This window comes from Cucurbita moschata, unplaced genomic scaffold, assembly GCF_002738365.1.
Source record: "Cucurbita moschata cultivar Rifu unplaced genomic scaffold, Cmos_1.0 Cmo_Scf00010, whole genome shotgun sequence".
Classification (NCBI taxonomy): domain Eukaryota; kingdom Viridiplantae; phylum Streptophyta; class Magnoliopsida; order Cucurbitales; family Cucurbitaceae; genus Cucurbita; species Cucurbita moschata.
The window spans coordinates 1,978,068-1,996,912 of record NW_019268526.1 but is presented as its reverse complement, the minus strand read 5'-3'; the positions used below and the strand labels follow the sequence as shown (position 1 = coordinate 1,996,912).

Below are 18,845 nucleotides of genomic sequence, written 5' to 3'. Positions count from 1 at the left end.
TTTTTTTTTTTTTTTTTTTTTTTTTTTTTTGGTAAAAATCTCAATATTCAGGTTTAAGAAAGTCATATGTATTTCCGACCTAAGTAATGTATTAATTTAATTGAATTAGGATTTGATTTCCTAAATAAAATTATCAATTTCTTATATAAAATTATTAACAAAATTATTCGTCCAACTAGTTTATGTAATCACAGCCTTAGGGACCAAAAAGAAAGAAAACTCGGTCCTTGCTCTTGTCAAAGAATTTTAAATATTCTATGCTGTTGCCGAGAATGCTACTTTAATTGAGTTCCAATCAGACTCCCAATTTCTAATTTGCGGTTGTCCCAACTTGGCGAATCTCATCCCAACACTGTTTGTGTGTCCCTTACTGTTCTCGCTCAATGTTTGCAACAGCTGGAGAGGCAGTCGTAGGAGCGAAGCAGCAAGACCGAGTTCAAGAAGGGAGAAGAAGCTAATAAAGATGAGTGAGTACATGCGAAAAGCCAGAGGCACGAGCGTTTTTTTTTAATTTTTTAAAAGTAATGTGATTGGGACTTTTGTTTAAGATAAATAAAATAAGAAAGGAGGTCAAAAAAAATGAAAGACAACTGCATAACTATCAAAAATATAAGTTCAATTTTACTTCTAACAATTTTATTATATTAGTTAATTTTAATTAATTAATTGTTAATTTTTTAATGATTTTAACAAATTAAGACTTAATTTTGAATAATTAATACAATTATCAGAAAGGATTAAATATACATCTAAATAACCACATTCATTTAATAATTCTTTTTATTTTTTAAAAATAATACAGTAAATCTTTCAATAAACAATTATTGTTTTTATTAAATTAACATCCATGGGTTAATTAATTAATTAACTATATTCAAAATAAAACTGTATATAAAATCAAAAGCAAATGGAGAAATCCATATTACCCGCCCTAAATGTGGAGGAAATTCTCCGTTTAGACAAGAAATGGGGAAGGGAGTAGAGAACATTTATTCCCGTAAGAGGGCCAAGGACGAGATTATACTTCACGTCTTCGTCTCCACCCTGCTACGTGGACCAAACAAATAGGTCACTTTTTTAAAATTGCCCATTCTCATCTAATAAACATCAACCAAACACACAGCCTTAAAAGTACTGAGAGATCAAATAGATTACTTAAAATATTTCACCTCTATGGTACACTAAAAGTCTAGTTGAAGCAAATTGATCAATATCAATGGAAGATCAACCCACCCTAAACAAGTTTCAGAAGCCAAAGTGCTGAACAATATGAACATCTCAATCCCACAGGCTAAATGCTTAAATAACACAATGCACATCATTAGCCAGCCAGTTAATTTCTTCAAATTCCTTCAAGATTTCTAACATACTCAGCGTGTATAAGAAGACAGCAGTAAGAAAAACTGAGGATTCAAGGCATAAATCATACTTCTTTTGATATATGTCATTGAATTAGTCTCCGTGGATGGTGTACCGCTCCCATTTCTTGGTTGGATCATAGATCTGCAACGAATAGGTAAAGCAGGGAACGGTATGTCAGGGGATTAAAGTTTGTGAGAACAATCACACGATCAAGCAAACGAGCAGAGCCAGAGAGATAGCTCACCTCCCATCTTGAAGCAGGAAAGATGTGCTTATTCTTCTCATACCAGTGCCTCTCAACAACTTTCCCAGCATGAGACTGTCCAAGAACAAAATAATACAAATGATGAATTTATAAAATGATAATAGTAGTTAACTCGTGAGGTAACAACAAATATTGTCCTCTTTGGACTTTCCTTTCCTCGAAGTTTTAAACAACTTAGGTTAGATAGAGGTTTCCACACCCTTATAAATAATATTTCGTTCTCCTCTCCAACCGACATGGGATCTCACAATCCACCACCCTTGGGTCCAGCGTCCTCATTAGCACACCACCCAGTGTCTGTCTCTGATACCATTTGTAATAGTCTAAGCCCACCACTAGTAGATATTGTCCACTTTAGGCTTCCCCTTCTGGACTTCCTCTCAAAGTTTTAAAACATACTTGTTAGGAAGAGGTTTCCACACCCTTATAAGAAATATTTCGTTCTCCACTCCAACCGATAAAGGATCTCACATGTGAAGAGGCATCTTCTTCTGTTTTGTACAAATCCTAAAATTTTATGTTAATGCAGAACAGAAGAATATGCCTCTTACAAGTTATGCTCTTGATAATACTACTATTATTACCATCCTCCTTTCTCACAAAAAAAAAAAAAAAGAAAGAAAGAAAGAAAGAAAGAGGAGGAAGAAGAAATTTTAGGACTTAAGTTCACTCTTCTTGACACACTTTTTTCAAGTTGCAACACGGGTTTGATCAAACCTCGCAAAGGAGCAGAAAAACAACATAGATGGCAACTCCATAGTATCAAATGCTTATAATATTTTGTATTTGATAAGACACAAGGGCCTTCTGTTTCCAGTTTCTTTTGTAATCGCTAGTTTTTTGTTCTTTTCTGGTATATTCCATCAAAACAATGAAATATTGATATATAAGAGATCTCTACCATCTAAATTGTAGAAGTAAGTGCACTGGGATAGAAGGATTAGCAAACTAAATCATTCCGTAATTAGCTCACAAGATTTGTCATCGTTGTAAAACAAAAACAAGGGGCTGAAGCGTTTAAACATGGCGAATAATTTGTACACACGACTAACTGAAGAATATAAAGATACACTGTTTCCACAGACTTCACTAAACTTTCGATATCAAGCAATCACAAGACGCATGCATATAAAATCAATTTGAAAATATACCTCATCCTTCTCTATTGTTGCATCGGCAATTGTCCGAACATCCTCGTGCACGTCAAAGTGGAAAAGCTGAGCAACATCGAAACAAAATGCTAAAATAAGTTCACTCAAATTTAATAAGACAAGAGTTGACATGGTGTCGGACATGTACAAGATGTAACAGGGTTTTTGTTTTTTTTTATGTCACTCATGTTACATACACTCTCAAGGTGAAAAGTCAGTCAGTTTTTTGCTCGCATGAGATAAACAAACGTAAAAACTCTAAAAGCCGCTAACTATCAAGAAGCCAAAATTTCTCAGCCCATCATAAAATTGATAACAAAAAAATAAAAAATAAACACAATTGCAAGTACATGAAAACAGAAAAGTGACAGTAAGCCCCATTCACTAACAATTTGGTTTTTCGTTTTCTATTCTTGAAATTTGTACCTGTTCCTTCCAAAATTTTCAATTACGATTTTCACCTTTCTTACAGAAACACTTGAATTCCTAGTCAAATTATTTACTTTTCGAAAACTTATTTTCTTAGATGAACAAACATATAAACTCATGGGTGAAAGTAGTGTTTATAACCTTAATTTTCAAAAACCAAAAACCAAAAACCAAAAACCAAATGGTTATCAAAGATACCCTAAATAAAAACTTGACAAAACTGTTCGAAAAAAAAATACTAATGAGAAACCAAGTTTTTATTGAAAGATAAGAAAGAAGATACAAGGGTACACAAAAAAACAAGCCCACCAAACCCTAATCTTCAATAACGAGTATTAAATTTCGTTAAACCTGAAATCTATATCAGAGACATGAAACAACAAAGTTTTAAGTTATTACATCTTGAAGACACCTGAACATAGAAAAATGTGAACTCTTAATGCATTCAGTGGAGAAGGAATTAAATTTTCAAATTACAAATAGAAGGCTTACCGGGCCACTTTTGCCTCTAGCTTTGTTCACAATAAGCTCATAGAAGCTATGTTGCTGCACGATACAATAAATACTCAGTACAGTCACCAAGCGGAAAAAACCAAAATAATATCCCAAAAAAATTCCAAATTATATTACATGGGGAATTATAAGATCTTCTTTCACATATAGCAAATTCTCTACTGAGGTAGTCCTAATCTCCCGAAACTCGGGGGCAAGTTGCTGCTGTACAGTCCTCAGAAACTCTCCAATTGTATCACCTTTTCGTGCCTGAATGATGCAAGGTTGAATTTAAAAGAGTAAAACAATAGAGAATTTGTTCGAAGTTAGATAATCATTAAAAAGTAGAGTTCAGGAAGCAAGAAGAAAATGGATTGTTCGAAGTTAGATAATCATTATTAACCTGAATGACTCGCCTATGGCCAGCTCCATCCCAATAACTGTAAGTGATTTCAAGAGGCTCATCTGCAATACAAGGGAAAGATTTAGTCATTTCTTTCGGTACCGAATTATCTAGTATGCCACCATAAAATCTATACACGGGCAAATATAAGATTACTTCGAATTTGTTCCTGCTCCCGAAGCCACTGTTTCTTCAGCCTTTCACGCTCAGCTTGCTCCTCAGCTTCCCTCTCACTGTAATAGAATCCTCAACCCCCCTAAGCTAAAACGTTAATCCCATAAAAGATGTAAAAGATATAGGGAGGATGAGAGAATGAAAGACGCCATACCTATCAGGCAAAAAGCTAGTCTCTACTGTAGGATCTTTCCCAAGTTTGCCACACCCAACCTTTCTTGGCTCTTCTATGATGCATAAGCACAAGTTTGGATTATTAAGTGGACATGGCTAGTAACATCTTAGCATTGACATGAGAATTCAATTTCCTTCAAACTATTATTCTAAAATGGAATACAATGTATACCACAGAATTCTCATCGTACTAGAATGAAGTATATCGATCTCGGCTGATTGTAAATAAAAGTTCACTAATACCAACTATTTCAGATTCAGCAAGAAAATCGCTTACTATTATCGTCATCCTCATCACTTCCGTTCTCGAAATCATCAGAAAACGACAGTCGTGAATTCCCCCTTATTTTCCTTTTCCTCCGCTTCTGCAATTGGAGTTCCTCTTCCCTGAAAACAGAGAAAAAACCAATGAATGGAAGGCGGCCGAAATTTGTCCAATAGAAGATGAACAAGAGACAGAACAACTTACTCTTGTTGTAGCTTTTGAAGTTTCTCCTTCTCCTCCTCTTCAATTTTGTTTCGAATATTCACTCTCTACAGTTATATCAACAAGAACAAACGGTTTATAACTTTATTACGCGTCATATGCTTCTGTTAGCGGTATAAGGAAAAGTTCTTGTATCATATTTTCTAACTTTACCTTCTCAACATACTCTTCTCTCGTCACCAGACCAACAGTTTCCTTCTTGAACGCTGTCTCGAGTATCTGAAATACCAAGAACAACAATCAAAATTCCAGACAAGCTTTCTAACCGAGATTGTGCGATGTTCAAATTCAAATAGATGTATAGTGGATTCAAAAATCGAAAAACTATACTTCGGTTCCTTATGTTTCCGCTCGCCAATCCTCAAAAAACCTAACTGCAGGTCCACAGACTAAAGAACTAGAGATAGTTCTGAAACAAATCCTAATGTTGAAAGTAGCCCTAAAGATGGAAATCGAAAAAGAACCTCGGAGGTACTGGAGCCAAATTGAAGGAGACCGGGCTGTCCTTTGGCGGAGGCAGTCTTGGCCTTCAGCTCCTGGATTTTCCGGCGCTCGGCTTCTCTTTGCTTCTCGAGTCTGCGAATCCTGACGGCGTCTTGGGCAGTGCCCACGTACCCATCTCCCATGCCCGACATTTTTTCCCGACCTACCTACCGTCGTGGCCGGTGTGGCCTGCGTTACACCTCCTACCTAATTGCCGCCTTTCGGACTTGATCGGAGATGGCACTTGGGGTTAAATACCCTACGAGTTTATGACGTTGCCTTCTACATATTTCGCTAAATTGGCGAAGTACAGAAAAAAAAAAATAGAAAAAGGAAATTATATATATATATATATATATATATATATATATATATATATATTTTCAATAAAAATAATTATTATTTTAAATTTTTTATTATTAAAATTTAATATTACAACTGTATTTATATAAAAATAAACTGTTAAAATATATTTATGTTAAGCGAGGTGGTGAGTATATTCTGGTCTGTTCTCCACTTTCTCATTATTATTTAAACTGAAATCTCTTCCCAGTTTAGAGGGTCTCTAGCTGCGCGTAAAATTGTCATCTCTAACTATAATTCGTTGGGCACATGGTCGATGCATAGATGTCCTACAATTCCTTTGCTCCTCGGGCATGCATAATATATCCTATGTTCGATTTGCAATGTGATTGTGCAGTAAATAAATCAGCCGATTAAATATAGATAGTCGTTTATACAACCAAACAATAACAATTGCATTGATGGCATATAACTTCAATATAAAAAATTTACGGCTAATAGCATCTCTTCTTATGGTACATTTTGAGACGATTTAGTTAGACATAGACATGATTTTGGCAAAAAAAATCATACCGATATAAGATAATAATAATAAAAATATAAATGACAATGAACACGCATAAAAATAGTTTGAAATAGGCATTCGACCACAGACAACAAGTTTTGTACGACATGAATGTGACATCACGAGCATGAAAGATATGCGCCGGAAAATATAAAATTAATCGATTATAAATATATTACACGTCATAGAGCTGAAGTTTCATGAAGCGTCAACGTCATCTCACTGCGTGACACCTTATCAACAGACTATCACACATCGAAGATGATCCGAATTCTGAATGAACTACAGAGACATCGTCAAACCGCTAGCCCACGGTTGATGTTATTACTTTGACATAAGCTCTAGTGGTTTTACTTTTAGTTTTCTCAAGAGACCTTGTACCGATGGAGATAGTTTTACTTACTTATAAATCCATGATCTTCCTCTTGATGTGGAACTATTATTTTCATTAATCTTCAACGCTCATACAGACAACTTAGTAATTCTTAGTTTAAGAACACTTTTTTTTTTCCTTCTAACAGACGGTGAGATCCTATCTCGGTTGGAGAGGGGAACTAATCATTATTTAGAAGGGTGTGAAAATCTCTCATTAACAGATGCATTTTAAAATCGTGAGGCTGACGGCGATACGTAATAGGCCAAAACGGACAATATCTGTTAGCATTGGGCTTAAGCTATTACAAATGGTATAAAAGACCGTCGGTGGGCAGTGTGTCAGCGAGGACGCTGGGCCTCAAATGGAGTGGATTATGAGATCTCACATTGATTGGAGAGAGATGAAAACATTTCTTACGAGGGTGTGGAAACCTCTCCTTAACAAACGCGTAATAAAATCTTGACGGGGGAAGCTCGGAAGAAAAAGCTTAAAGAGGACAATATCTGCTGGCGGTGGACTTGGATCGTTACAAATGGTGTCAGAGTCAGACACCGGGCGAAGTGCTAGCGAGGACGCTGGGCCCCGAAGGGAGGTGGATTGTGAGATCCCACATCTATTAGAGAGGGGAACGAGTGACAGCAAGGACATTGGCTCAAAAGAGGGGTGGATTGTGAGATCTTACATTAGTTGGGGAGGAGAACAAAATATTCTTTATAAGGGTGTGAAAACCTCTCTCTAGCAGAAACGTGTTAAAAACCTTGAGGAGGAGTTTGAAAGGAAAAGTCCAAAGAGGACAATATCGGTTGGCGGTGGGCTTGGGCAGTTACAAATGGTATTAGAGCCAAACATCGGGCGGTGTGCCAATGGGGACACTAGGCCCTGAAGGTGAGTGGATTGTGAGATCCCATGTCGATTGGAAAGGGGCAATGAGTGCTAGCGAGGACGCTGGACTCTGAACAGGGGTGGATTATGAGATCCCAACTCGGTTGGAGAGTAGAATGAAGCATTTTTTATAAGGGTGTGAAATCCTCTCCTAATAGACATGTTTCAAAAACGTTGAGGGAAAGCCCGAAAGAGAAAATCCAAAAAACACAATATTTGTTAGCGATGAACTTGTTGTTTTATTGTAAAAATCCGACACAGAAATTAGCTAAAGCGTTCTAACGATGGTGGGTTCATTCAGTTGAATCTCTTCTCCAATTGAATCTCTTCTATCGATTTGGAGCTTAGCATCTTTGCTGACACACCGCCACGTGTCCATCTCTTCGAAACTTAGCCTCCTCGTTCGCACATAGTCCGGTGCCTAGATCTGATACAATTCGTAACAACCCAAGTCCACCATCAGCAGATATTGTCCTCTTTAGGCTTGCCCGATCCTTTTTGTGCTCTCCTTTTCAAACTTCTCCTCAAAGTTTTTAAAACATGTATGTTAGGGAGAGGTTTCCACACATTTACAAACAATGTTCCGTTCCACTCTCCAAACGATGTGAGATCTCACAATTCATCCATTTCGGAGCCCAGCGTCTTTGCTAACACTCGTTCCCTTCTCCAATTGATGTGGGACCTCCCAATCCACCTCCTTTGGGGCCAGCGTCCTTGCTGGCACACCGTCTCATGTCCACCCTCCTTCGAGATTCAACCTCTTGGCTGACACATCGCTCAAAGTCTGGCTCTGATACTATTTGTAAACGACCAAAGTCCACCACTGGCAAATATTGTCCTCTTTAGCTTTTCCTCTCGAGTTTTCCCTCAAAGTTCTTAAAACGCATCTGCTAGGAAGTGATTTCCACACTCTTATAGAAAATACTCCGTTCCTCCTCTCTCCAACCGACGAAAAAAGCTAAACGAAGAGGCCAAGACATGTCTTTCTCGAGCTCGATCGAATGGGCACAATCATTCCATCGTTGTCAGTACTGAGAAAAGAATGAAATCGAGTTGAAGGCTGAAAGAGATGGTGGGGGGAGAGGCCATTAATGGCTGCTATGGTCCAGAAATTTGAAGGTTCTGAATGAAAGGTGGAAAAGCATCCAAATCAATTACTTACTTTTTTATCTGTTGCATGTGAAAATCTAGACATGTTTCAACTTGTTCACAAGACATGGGTGAAGCAGAACAGAGGTGGACCCGGTTAAGAATGAGAAATAAAAATGATCGAAAGTTTACGACATTTAAATATGATACAAACTATCAACTAATACCTAAGAATGACTTAAAATATATATCTAACTAAATCTTGTAAATAAGATAAAATATACTGCTAACAATTTCAAAAAATAAAAAAAATATATTAACGAATTACGGAGATATACTCCATAACTAATTATTAAAATATATTATCCAAATATCATATCTTAATATATTCACCTACGGATAAATCCTTTACAGTAAATGAAAATGTTCGAACGATTGATGACACATCGTTTTTAGATCTTAGCTCGAGTATAACTAAAGATATTCATTTAATCTATAGAGAATGAAAGGTTTGATCTCGTTACTAAAATGAAGTTAAAATTATATTTTTTTGTCTCTGTTCCGAACCAATACGTGTCTTTGTAAATAATTGTTAGAAATGAACTAAATTTTTGCGTATGAAATATTATTAAATTTGTTTACCTTTCTAATATAAATTAAATTAAAAATAAAAAATTATTCCTTAAAAATGTTATTGGTATAAATGAATTAAAAAATACATAAAATTATTTACTTTGAAATTTATAATTTTTAAAAATATATAAAAATGGGGAAAAAAATTTTACGATGTTTGTGAAAATAAATGAAAATAAATGAAAATTTTTAAACATAGTTTTAAGAAAATCTATATTTAAAGAAAATTAAAAAAAAAATTAATTGATATACAGAAGTTTGTCTGTTGGTATTTGGAGCGTGACAACACGCGCTCTCCACATCCACTGTATTAGCACTCGCACTCACTCACCTAATCCTGATTGTGAACCACAACTAGCATCACAGAGGGCACTGAACAAAAACATCTTCAGTCACTTTTAGCGGCGGAGGAGAGCCGATCGAATCCATACCTAAGCTCGGCCATGGCGGTGGTGTCTACTTCTCTCGCATCTCAGCTCTCAGCTATCAGATTGTCCACTTCCAAGTCCGACATTTCTCAGACTCTGTTTCAGAACGTCCACTCACAAATCCGCCTTGCATCCTCCCGGAAAGGTCCCCGTGGTGTTGTCACCATGGCCGGTTCCGGCAAGGTATTTCTCCGTTTTTCGTTAGTTTGTTATTGATTTGCGCTGGAATCGTTTCCGCTACTTGAAGAACTTTTTGATTAGTGTGTCGATCATCATTCTTAACCTAGCGGCTAGCGTCTCGCGTTCGTAACTGTGTCTTAACAGTAGGGAAAGAGAATGCGTCGGATGTGGAATAAGGAGTTTCTTTGCCTATTTTTCTTGTTCGTAGCCGTTGGTCAATTTGGAATAGGCGATGACTCCTAAGTACAAATCTGTTTAAGCTATCAATTTGTCCAGCTTTTTTGTAGATCATACTTGTGAATTGTGATTAGGATTCGTTCAAGATTTAATTGTTACTCGCAACTTTTCGGTTCCATATTTCATGTCTCCCAAGCCCTCCCGCAATTTTTAGTACTGTGGATTATACTTATTGCCACAGCTTTAATGATTCTTTTTCTTCAAATTGTTATTTACCCAATCCTTGAATTAACAAGGCCATGGTTTTTACGGGTTTTATTAATTTATTAATACTAGTTTAGAAAAATCGGTATTCAATATTCTCTCATTTCCATATTTTCTAAGTTCTGATTATTATCACCCTTTGTTGTATTTGCAGTTCTTCGTTGGTGGAAACTGGAAATGTGTAAGTATCTTCATTATCAATAATCTTATAGCTAAAGGATGTGATGGATAGACGATAGTTATATATGTCGAGGAAAAAAGTTCGAACGTTTGTTGCAAATGGATGCTTTGATTTCTCTTCGAATCATTCTACGTTTCTGTTCTATCCATAATCTCACTAATGTGAAACACAAGTCGTCTTATCACGATCTTTCTAGAACTTACTTTTCTGTTGCAACTTGTGCCAAACATAGAAGAGAATGTAATTGATTTTCATTTATTTTTCTAGTACCATCGTTAATGTCTACTATTAATTGTTACTGAAGCATGTGCAAATCATTTGAAATGGAAGAAGCCTAGAAAAAATATACCATATTCTTGTTTGTCTTTATAACTTCATTTTCATAGGCAAAAAGGGTTTAAGTTCAAACCTGGAGAGCACACAAAGGTTCCGCTGCCACTTCTATATAAGATACCACTTTTAAATTATTTTGATTGTAGTTTTAGAAGCTTAGGAGATCAGGAATCCTTTGTTGTTTACGATTTTTAAGCTCTTAGAAGTGTACTGGACACATTGTAGTACCCAAAATGAAGACACTTATCTGCCTGCTGGTATGGCTTGACTGTCGTCCAAGATGATTGAGCTACTAATATTTCCCATCCTCCTTACTTAGTAAATAAAGAAATTAATTATTTTGAATTTGTGACTGACATATATGGATTCTTACCCTGTTTAATTTAATTCCCAGAATGGTACAAAGGAATCAATAACCAAGCTTGTCTCAGATTTGAACAATGTAAAGTTGGAGGATGATGTTGGTAAGTTACGTTTGATGTTGGAGGATGCCTGTTATCACCTTTTAATGTATGTGTTCTTTCATTTAAAAAACAAAAGTTAGGTTTGAGAATACGTTTCCCCCCTCTTGTATTCACTTTGCAAATCAATGTATGAAATTCTTGCTAAAAGAAAACAAAGGTTGCATTTCATATGGGCTTGTTTCTGATTTTATTACATGAAGTGTTTTCCACCTTTTTTTTTTAATTATTATTATTAATACTTATTCTAAGATCTCTTTCAATTTTATAGTAGGTTGGTATCAAATTATTAATACACCTGAGTTATCGATGAGGATGAATGACATTTTTGTTCTAAATTCTGATAGTCTTTCTCTCCATATTGAAAGCTGGGTTTTCTCCATAATTCTTGTTCTCTTCGCATTCTTATTCTACTCTTCAAGTTCATTCTTCTGAAAAAAAGAAATTTGGATATGTTGGGAGGAATGCAGATGTTGTTGTAGCACCTCCATTTCTGTACATTGATCAGGTGAGGAGCTCATTGGCACCTAGGATTGAGATTTCTGCCCAAAACTCATGGGTGAGCAAGGGTGGCGCTTTTACAGGAGAAATCAGGTTATCTGCAATGCCCTTGATGAGACATTTTAGTTTTCGAGAACCCTTAAAAATTTATTTATCTTAATTTAACTATTATTGCTGTAGAAATTTTATTCTAAACATAAAGTTCTCTAAAAAATTCATTTTGGTGCATGCAAACTCTCAATTGTACACCATTTGATAAGGGTGACAGCTCAAGTCTTCTTGTTTTATGATTTGCAAATGAGATGATGATAATGTTCAACACAAGAATACTAATGTTCAATCTGACGATACTTAGAATCTTGAACTGATTTTAGTCGTAATGTTCTGTAAACTTTTCAAATTTTAACCTAAGAGATTTTGATTTTGTAAACTGCCCTAGCTTAAACTTTTCAAATTTCATTTTTTTAAAAACTTTTTGCCTTTTTGAGGTAAGATGTCTACTAAACTTGCATTCTTCTTTTTATTTTTGGAACTCATATTGGGGATCTTGCATGGTGTGTCATGTGTGTTTAGGGTTATTCCGGTCACAAATATATACTCAGATCTTATCATTTATAAATTAATTTGTATGTACTGCAGCGTTGAACAATTGAAAGATATAGGCTGCAAGTGGGTTATCCTTGGGCACTCTGAACGGAGACATGTCATTGGTGAAGATGACCAGGTGAATGCTTTGACATTGAGCTTTGAGTGGTTTCCAAGAAATTAGTGTTCAGGCTGCTTCTCTCCAACGCTGACTGATGTTTTGTCAACTATAGTTTATAGGAAAGAAGGCTGCCTATGCCTTGAGCGAGGGTCTTGGAGTAATAGCTTGCATCGGGGAATTACTAGAGGAAAGGGAAGCTGGGAAAACTTTCGATGTTTGCTTTCAACAATTGAAAGCCTATGCAGGCAAGTTGCTGGCCCATTCCTTATTTCACTTTCACGATAATCTTATAATCACTTATCTGAGAACAGAAAACTGCGGAACTCTCTGTAACTTTAGTAATTCCCGTTCACTGCAGATGCTGTTTCAAGTTGGGATGGTATCGTTATCGCATATGAGCCAGTATGGGCCATTGGGACTGGCAAAGTGGCTACTCCCGAGCAAGCACAGGAAGTGCATGCAGCAGTTCGCGATTGGCTTAAGAAGAATGTATCACCAGAAGTGGCTTCTAAAACACGGATTATTTATGGAGGTAACTGCCACTTTCATTGTTCTACTGTCAACTTTCAGCCGCTGTAGAAATAAGTTTGCTTGCCTGAACCTTTATCGACAAGTCCATGTTTCGTAAGACTGCCACTGTGAATAACAATCAGACTGGGTCACGTGTCTAAGGAATGATATTATTATTGTTAGGATCTGTGAATGGAGGTAATTGTGCTGAGCTTGCTAAAAAAGAGGACATAGATGGATTTCTAGTGGGAGGCGCTTCGTTGAAGGTGCATTTCTTCCTCTCCCCTTATGTTTTTCTAACGTTTCTGTCAAACCATAGAAGAAAAAGTTTGGCGAACCATACTCAAAGTCCCATCTCAAATCTGTTTCATGTTGCAATTGCAGGGTCCTGAATTTGGAACAATCGTTAATTCCGTTACCGCCAAGAAAGTCGCTGCTTGAAATTTTTTCCGAGTTCCTGGTGTCAAGCACAAGAGGAAAGGTGACATGTTTTGTATTCCTAGCAACACTCCTTGGGGTTTTGTTCAGGGCCTTCTTCAATGATGGCAAGAAAATAATATCCTTCTGTTTTATTACTTTGCTATAGAATACTTGACCACATAAATGATTGGATCCAGAATTTATTCGCTTAATAAGAGTTCTAGATGCCATTCTCGATTTTTGAACTTTCATAACATCTAGATTTCTTCAATAGAAGTTACAAATTGGTATCTTGTTTGGTAATGTTCCTGTTTTTCATTTTTTATATATGTTCTGATCGTTCCATGAGTTCCAGATTTGATGGAAACTTGAGATAGCTAATAAGATGCTAGGATCTTATTACTTATTAGGAATATAAATTTGGCATCAAGAACTTGAGTGTCCAATAGGCATCAGTCAACAGCCCATGTTACCTTAGCTGAGGCAGCACTCAAAGGATATATCCCAAAACCAACACAAGCCAATCTGGTCTCCCTCTGTATGTCTTTCATGGTAGTGTAGAATTTTCAAGTGAGAGAAAGGAAGAGAGAGAGAGAGAGAGAGAGAGAGAGATGGAGTGGTTAGAACCAAAGAGAAGGGGTCCAGAGTGGAAACAGGAATGGACAGGCCAAACCCTAGGCGGCTCTGTTTCTTCTCCACCACCTCAATTGCTCACCATTTTTGGCATTGTCATTGTCTTGCTTTGGTTTTCTCAGTCCACCACAGGCTACGACACTCAAATGCACAGGTCAGCTTCCAATTTCCAGCTGCTTCTTTTCTTGTTGCCCATCTTGGTGATTTTCTTCATGTCTTCATATTCCATGTGTGGGCTGATCAACCTCCGATCTTGGCGATCGGCAACCGGGTCGCCTCGACGAGGTGCCTCACCATTGACCATTACCATTTTAGTTTCTCTCATTCTAGTTTTGCTTTACTTCCGGCCCTCGTTCCATTGAAAGCTGTTTGAACTATGAATAATAATCAGGATTTGCAGGTCCAATCTATGGTACGTATGTAACGGCAACTTTCTAGAGTTTATTAATGTTTTGTTTCTTCATTCTTTATTTTCCAAATAATTATTGATGAAATTATTAGGGGAAAAAAAAATCAATTTAGACCTTTTTTATAGAATTAAAATCCTAAACCCACACGAGAAAAACTAATAATTGTATAATTAAACCGAAAATAAATTGATTTTTTTTTTCTTTCAAATATTTATATGAATAATTTTTGAAGTCTAAGGAAAAGAAAACTATTATTTTTATTTTAAAAAAAATTTGATAATTGGCGTTGCCGGTGGTGCATTAATGGGAATGAAACTTTGTAGGAACCACTCAAACGTTACCAACATATCCATTATTATCATGCTAATTGGTTCCATCCACCACCCACCTTTTTTCAATTTTATTTTCTTTTTCTCATACCAACTTTTTTTATTTTGGTTGAATGTGACTGAATTGACTCATTACCAATACCTTCAATTTCAAGTTTAGTTCATCCTTCCCTTATTTCTTAAAGCTATAATTATCAAAGACATTAAATATATTATATATATTGTTCGAATGGAAGCTTTTGACATCTATATAAATGTTTTACATCAATTTATTTTTAATAATTATAATTTAACTGAACTTAATGACACCCGAATAAAATATTTGATATGAAAAAACCAACACTATTAAAGTACTTATTATTGATTTTCTGTTAATTTTTGTGTCAACTTTTCATTAGAAAAAAAAAAAAAAAAAAAACTATCAATAAAGTTTTTAAACTAAGGACATAAATCCTACTGAGCCTAATTTTTTCCCCTACTGTTTAAATGTGGTTGAATTCAATCGGTATTGTAAATAGTATTAAAGATAATATTAGGTTGGAACAGTATCGAACATGGTCAAGCTATTAGTATGTACTTTAAAATACAACGTATTAATGAATAGAAATACAATTCAAAGTTCTAAAGTTTATTAGCATAACATCTATCAAATTCACTGACTAAATTTATAAGTTATATCATCTATTGTTTACTATTATTTGTTAAAACCAGATTAAATCCAAAAAGATCAAGGTCAAGAGTTGATGGATCATCTAGAAATTCGACTGTAGTTGTCAAAATCAGATTAAAATCCATAAAATTCAATGTCGAGAGTGAATGAATTATCTTGAAATTCGATTGTTACTGTAAAAAGAACAGATTAAGATCCAAAAAAAATCAATGTCAAGAGTTGATGAAACATATAGAAATTCAAATGATTAAAATCCAGAAATATCAAGGTTAGGAATAAATCACCCAAACAGAGATGAATTGAGCAAACAACTAAATTAAACTTTCCGCTTCACATGTCATCTAAGAAGAAACACATCATCATATCATATACACCTTCAATCCAGACCACATCAATCGATCATATTCCTTTAACACGATCATTCATATCACAATCTCATTCTCTTCCACAACAAAAAACAGGTATCACATAAAAACCGACCTATAATTTACTCGACAACGACAAGTATGATGAAACGCATTTTTAATTAAATTAATTTACCACTTACCACGCGCCACGGCCGCACCGACACTGCATCTTCCAGCCGCGATTGCAAGGGCAGGCATAGTACCTGGATGAAGAATCCACGGTCGACAAACAGCGAACAAGAACGAGTAAAATAATCGGAACGGCAAGAAGAGGCCAATTGATTTGGAATTCCGAGAAATCGATTGGTTCGGAGGGGAACAGAGAGGACAATCCGATCAAGATGAAGACTACGGCGAGAAGCAGAAGGACAGGTCCGGGGAGTGGACCGGAAGGGCGAGGTTTACAGCCATAGCAATAAGTCATTTCACGACCTTCGTACCGTCAACAATGGCGATTTACAGAGGAGATTGAAGGTCTGAAAATGGAAGAAGACAGAGACTCAAAGAGAGAGAGAGAGAGCGCTAACGAACATTTATAGTGGAGAGTGATGGCGTGAATGGACGCCTAATGGAATGAATTGCGTCGGCTATTCTCATTTGCTAATTTATTGGTTTATTTATTTATTAATTTATTTAAAAAATAATTATACTTAAAATAATAATATTATATCATTAGGTCGTATTTTATTTTTTAATTATTAAATTTCCTATTTTAAGGTTAAATAATAAAATTAATCGTTTATTTCTTATGACCTTTCACTTTTGTCCCATAAATTAAAGTTTTTTTTAATTAATTAATCTATTCAATATAAATAAAAATGTTATTTTCAAGGTTTTAATTTTTAACATAGCAGATCCATAAATTTAAAAAAAAATGATTAAATTTGCAATTTTAATTCTTTTTTTATTTTGTTTATATATAATTTCGGTCAAAATTATACATATAAAAATATTGTTTTTGTTTCACATAAATAAACGATAAATGAATAATAATTTGTTAAGAAGATTATTTATTGGAAGTTTACTTTATTAAGCAAAATTTAAAAGTAATTAAATTTACATTATCTAAAATTTAATAATGATTATGTGATGTCCCACATGGGTTGGGGAGAAGAACAAACCACCATTTATAAGGGTGTGGAAATCTTCCCCTAGTAGACGTGTTTTAAAGCCTTGAGGGAAAGTCCGAAAGTGAAAGACCAAAGAGGACAATATCTGCTAGCGGTGGATCTGGGTCGTTACAAATGGTACCAGAGCCAGACATCGGACGATATGCCAGCCTTCTCGCTGTTCCTCGAAGGCGGGTAGACACGAGGCGGTGGCACCTTCTCACTGTTTCCCGAAGGCGGGTAGACACGAGACAGTGTGTCCGTAAGGACGCTGGGCCCCAAAGGGGGGTGGATTTGGGAGTGGTCCCACATCGATTGGAGAAAGGAAAAAGTGCCAGCGTCACCTTCTCGCTGTTTCCTGAAGGTGGGTAGACACGAGGAAGGACACGAGGCGGTGTGCCAGTAAGGACGCAGCCTTCTCACTGTTCCTCGAAGGCGGGTAGACACGAGGCAGTGTGCTAGTAAGAACGCTGGGTCCCAAAGGGGGGTGGTGATGTCCCACATTTGTTGGGGAGGAGAACAAATCACAATTTATAAGGATATAAAAACCTTCCCCTAATAAAATAAACCTAATTTTTTAAGGCTAAAAAAACCCAAATAGAATAGATTTAAAATTTTTATAAACCAAACCAAATCAACATTAATCCATTAATTTTTACATTATTATTAGTTAAATGAATATTTTTTTATTATGGATTATAAATTTTTTTAATTTAATTGTTATTAATAATTTATGTGCAATTGTTCGAAATAAATTTTATACAAAGTTGAGTATATTAGTTATATTATTCATATGTTGGTTATCAAAATACAAAATTAATATATAAAATATAAAGTATATTAAATATATAATTCGAAAAATAGGAATCAAAATAAAAATTTTGGTATATTTGCAGATCTAAAAAAAGAAAAAAGAAAAAAAAAAGGGGTCGAACTTAATGGATCAAATGCTTTGCTGAACCGACCCGATAACCCGATTTGGCCAACACCTATTCGCAATTGTTTTTTCCCCTCAAATCTCAAAGAGCTGGAAGCGTCAAAGTTCATCGTCCGCGGTTCACCTGTAGATCCCTTCGTCGGTTGGACGACGCAAAAACCTAAACTTCACCGGAAGATCAACCCGCCGCCGCCTTCGGTCAATCATCTCATGAGGCCGGCAAGAAATCCGATCCACATCGTGTCGGTATGGGTCCAGCGACAGCCGCCGAAGGTGAAGGCCTTTTTGGCCGTCGTGCTTGGCATTGTGGCTCTGATGGTACTTCGATTCATCGTTCATGATCACGATAATCTATTTGTCGGTGCCGAAGCAGTGCACTCCATTGGGATATTGGTTCTCATCTTTAAGCTCACGAAGGAGAGAACATGTGCTGGTAATCCTTGAATTTTAGTGGTAAAATGCCCTTAGCTAATTATTTTCTGGAGATGAATTTATGATTTGTCATCGAAATGACTAATACGTGAAATTGTTTGTCGAAATTTGGATCATCATGGATTCGGAATTTATGCCTTTGTCCAATTAAAAGATTAACCTTCATGGGATTTGTTAGGGTGTCTATCTGTTCTCTAATCCTTCATTCATATGATTCGTTTGCACAGGCAGCAATTTATAAATTCAATTTAGAGTGATGTAATTGTAATTGTAATTGTGTGAACTCTCAGGCACAAGTTCTAATCTCGCAGAAATTTAGTCCCCATTTGGTTTTTTTTTTTTTTTTTTTTTTTTTTTTTTTTTTTTTTTTTTTTTTTTTTTTGTCTTTACATCATCTATTTGTGTTTCATTTTTCTACAATGGTGTATAACTTGCAAATTTATTTCAGTTTTGTCCTTGAAATTTTTCTATAAAATCTAGACTTTGATA

At 35.7% G+C, this 18,845-nt stretch overlaps 3 protein-coding genes across 5 annotated transcripts in view; 2 read left to right on the top strand and 1 right to left on the bottom strand.

Annotated features, from left to right (window-relative positions):
- Positions 1–1,073: 1,073 nt before the first annotated feature.
- LOC111448966 (protein XAP5 CIRCADIAN TIMEKEEPER) lies at positions 1,074–5,673 on the bottom strand. 2 transcript variants are annotated; one of them, XM_023088780.1, is made up of 12 exons: positions 5,402–5,673; positions 5,091–5,156; positions 4,920–4,984; positions 4,728–4,837; positions 4,431–4,500; positions 4,259–4,335; positions 4,103–4,164; positions 3,838–3,969; positions 3,700–3,753; positions 2,779–2,844; positions 1,607–1,681; positions 1,074–1,503 (listed from the first exon to the last, which is right to left on the bottom strand). In XM_023088780.1, the coding sequence occupies exons 1-12, from the start codon at positions 5,570–5,572 to the stop codon at positions 1,453–1,455; spliced, it is 999 nt and encodes a 332-aa protein (XP_022944548.1). In that variant the 5' UTR covers positions 5,573–5,673; the 3' UTR covers positions 1,074–1,452. The 2 variants fall into 2 exon arrangements, with proteins under 2 accessions (XP_022944548.1, XP_022944547.1); XM_023088779.1 differs by having other exon boundaries at positions 4,431–4,503; positions 5,402–5,672.
- Positions 5,674–9,605: 3,932 nt separating this feature from the next.
- LOC111448968 (triosephosphate isomerase, chloroplastic-like) lies at positions 9,606–13,678 on the top strand. The gene is made up of 9 exons (XM_023088781.1): positions 9,606–9,879; positions 10,472–10,498; positions 11,226–11,295; positions 11,763–11,886; positions 12,433–12,517; positions 12,612–12,744; positions 12,858–13,031; positions 13,193–13,275; positions 13,394–13,678. Exons 1-9 carry the CDS (start codon positions 9,712–9,714, stop codon positions 13,448–13,450), a joined length of 921 nt encoding a protein of 306 aa, XP_022944549.1. The 5' UTR covers positions 9,606–9,711; the 3' UTR covers positions 13,451–13,678.
- A 4,333-nt stretch (positions 13,679–18,011) lies between these two features.
- Positions 18,012–18,845, top strand: part of LOC111448969 (putative ER lumen protein-retaining receptor C28H8.4) — a 3,154-nt gene continuing 2,320 nt past the window's right edge. For both annotated transcript variants that reach the window (XM_023088784.1, XM_023088782.1), the window contains exon 1: positions 18,012–18,357. In XM_023088784.1, coding sequence (XP_022944552.1) covers positions 18,135–18,357 — 223 coding nt within the window. In that variant the 5' untranslated portion in view covers positions 18,012–18,134. The remainder of the gene's footprint in view (positions 18,358–18,845) is intronic.

Excerpts from the sequence above, each read along its gene's own strand:
- LOC111448966 (XM_023088779.1), bottom strand. The coding sequence starts at position 5,572 with ATGTCGGGCATGGGAGATGGGTACGTGGGCACTGCCCAAGACGCCGTC. Across the intron at positions 5,157-5,401 it reads TTGGCTCCAGTACCTCCGAG|ATACTCGAGACAGCGTTCAA; the intron begins GTTCTTTTTCGA and ends TTGGTATTTCAG. Across the intron at positions 1,682-2,778 it reads CAACAATAGAGAAGGATGAG|TCTCATGCTGGGAAAGTTGT; the intron begins GTATATTTTCAA and ends GTTCTTGGACAG.
- LOC111448968 (XM_023088781.1), top strand. The coding sequence starts at position 9,712 with ATGGCGGTGGTGTCTACTTCTCTCGCATCTCAGCTCTCAGCTATCAGA. Across the intron at positions 10,499-11,225 it reads TTGGTGGAAACTGGAAATGT|AATGGTACAAAGGAATCAAT; the intron begins GTAAGTATCTTC and ends TTTAATTCCCAG. Across the intron at positions 13,032-13,192 it reads AACACGGATTATTTATGGAG|GATCTGTGAATGGAGGTAAT; the intron begins GTAACTGCCACT and ends TATTATTGTTAG.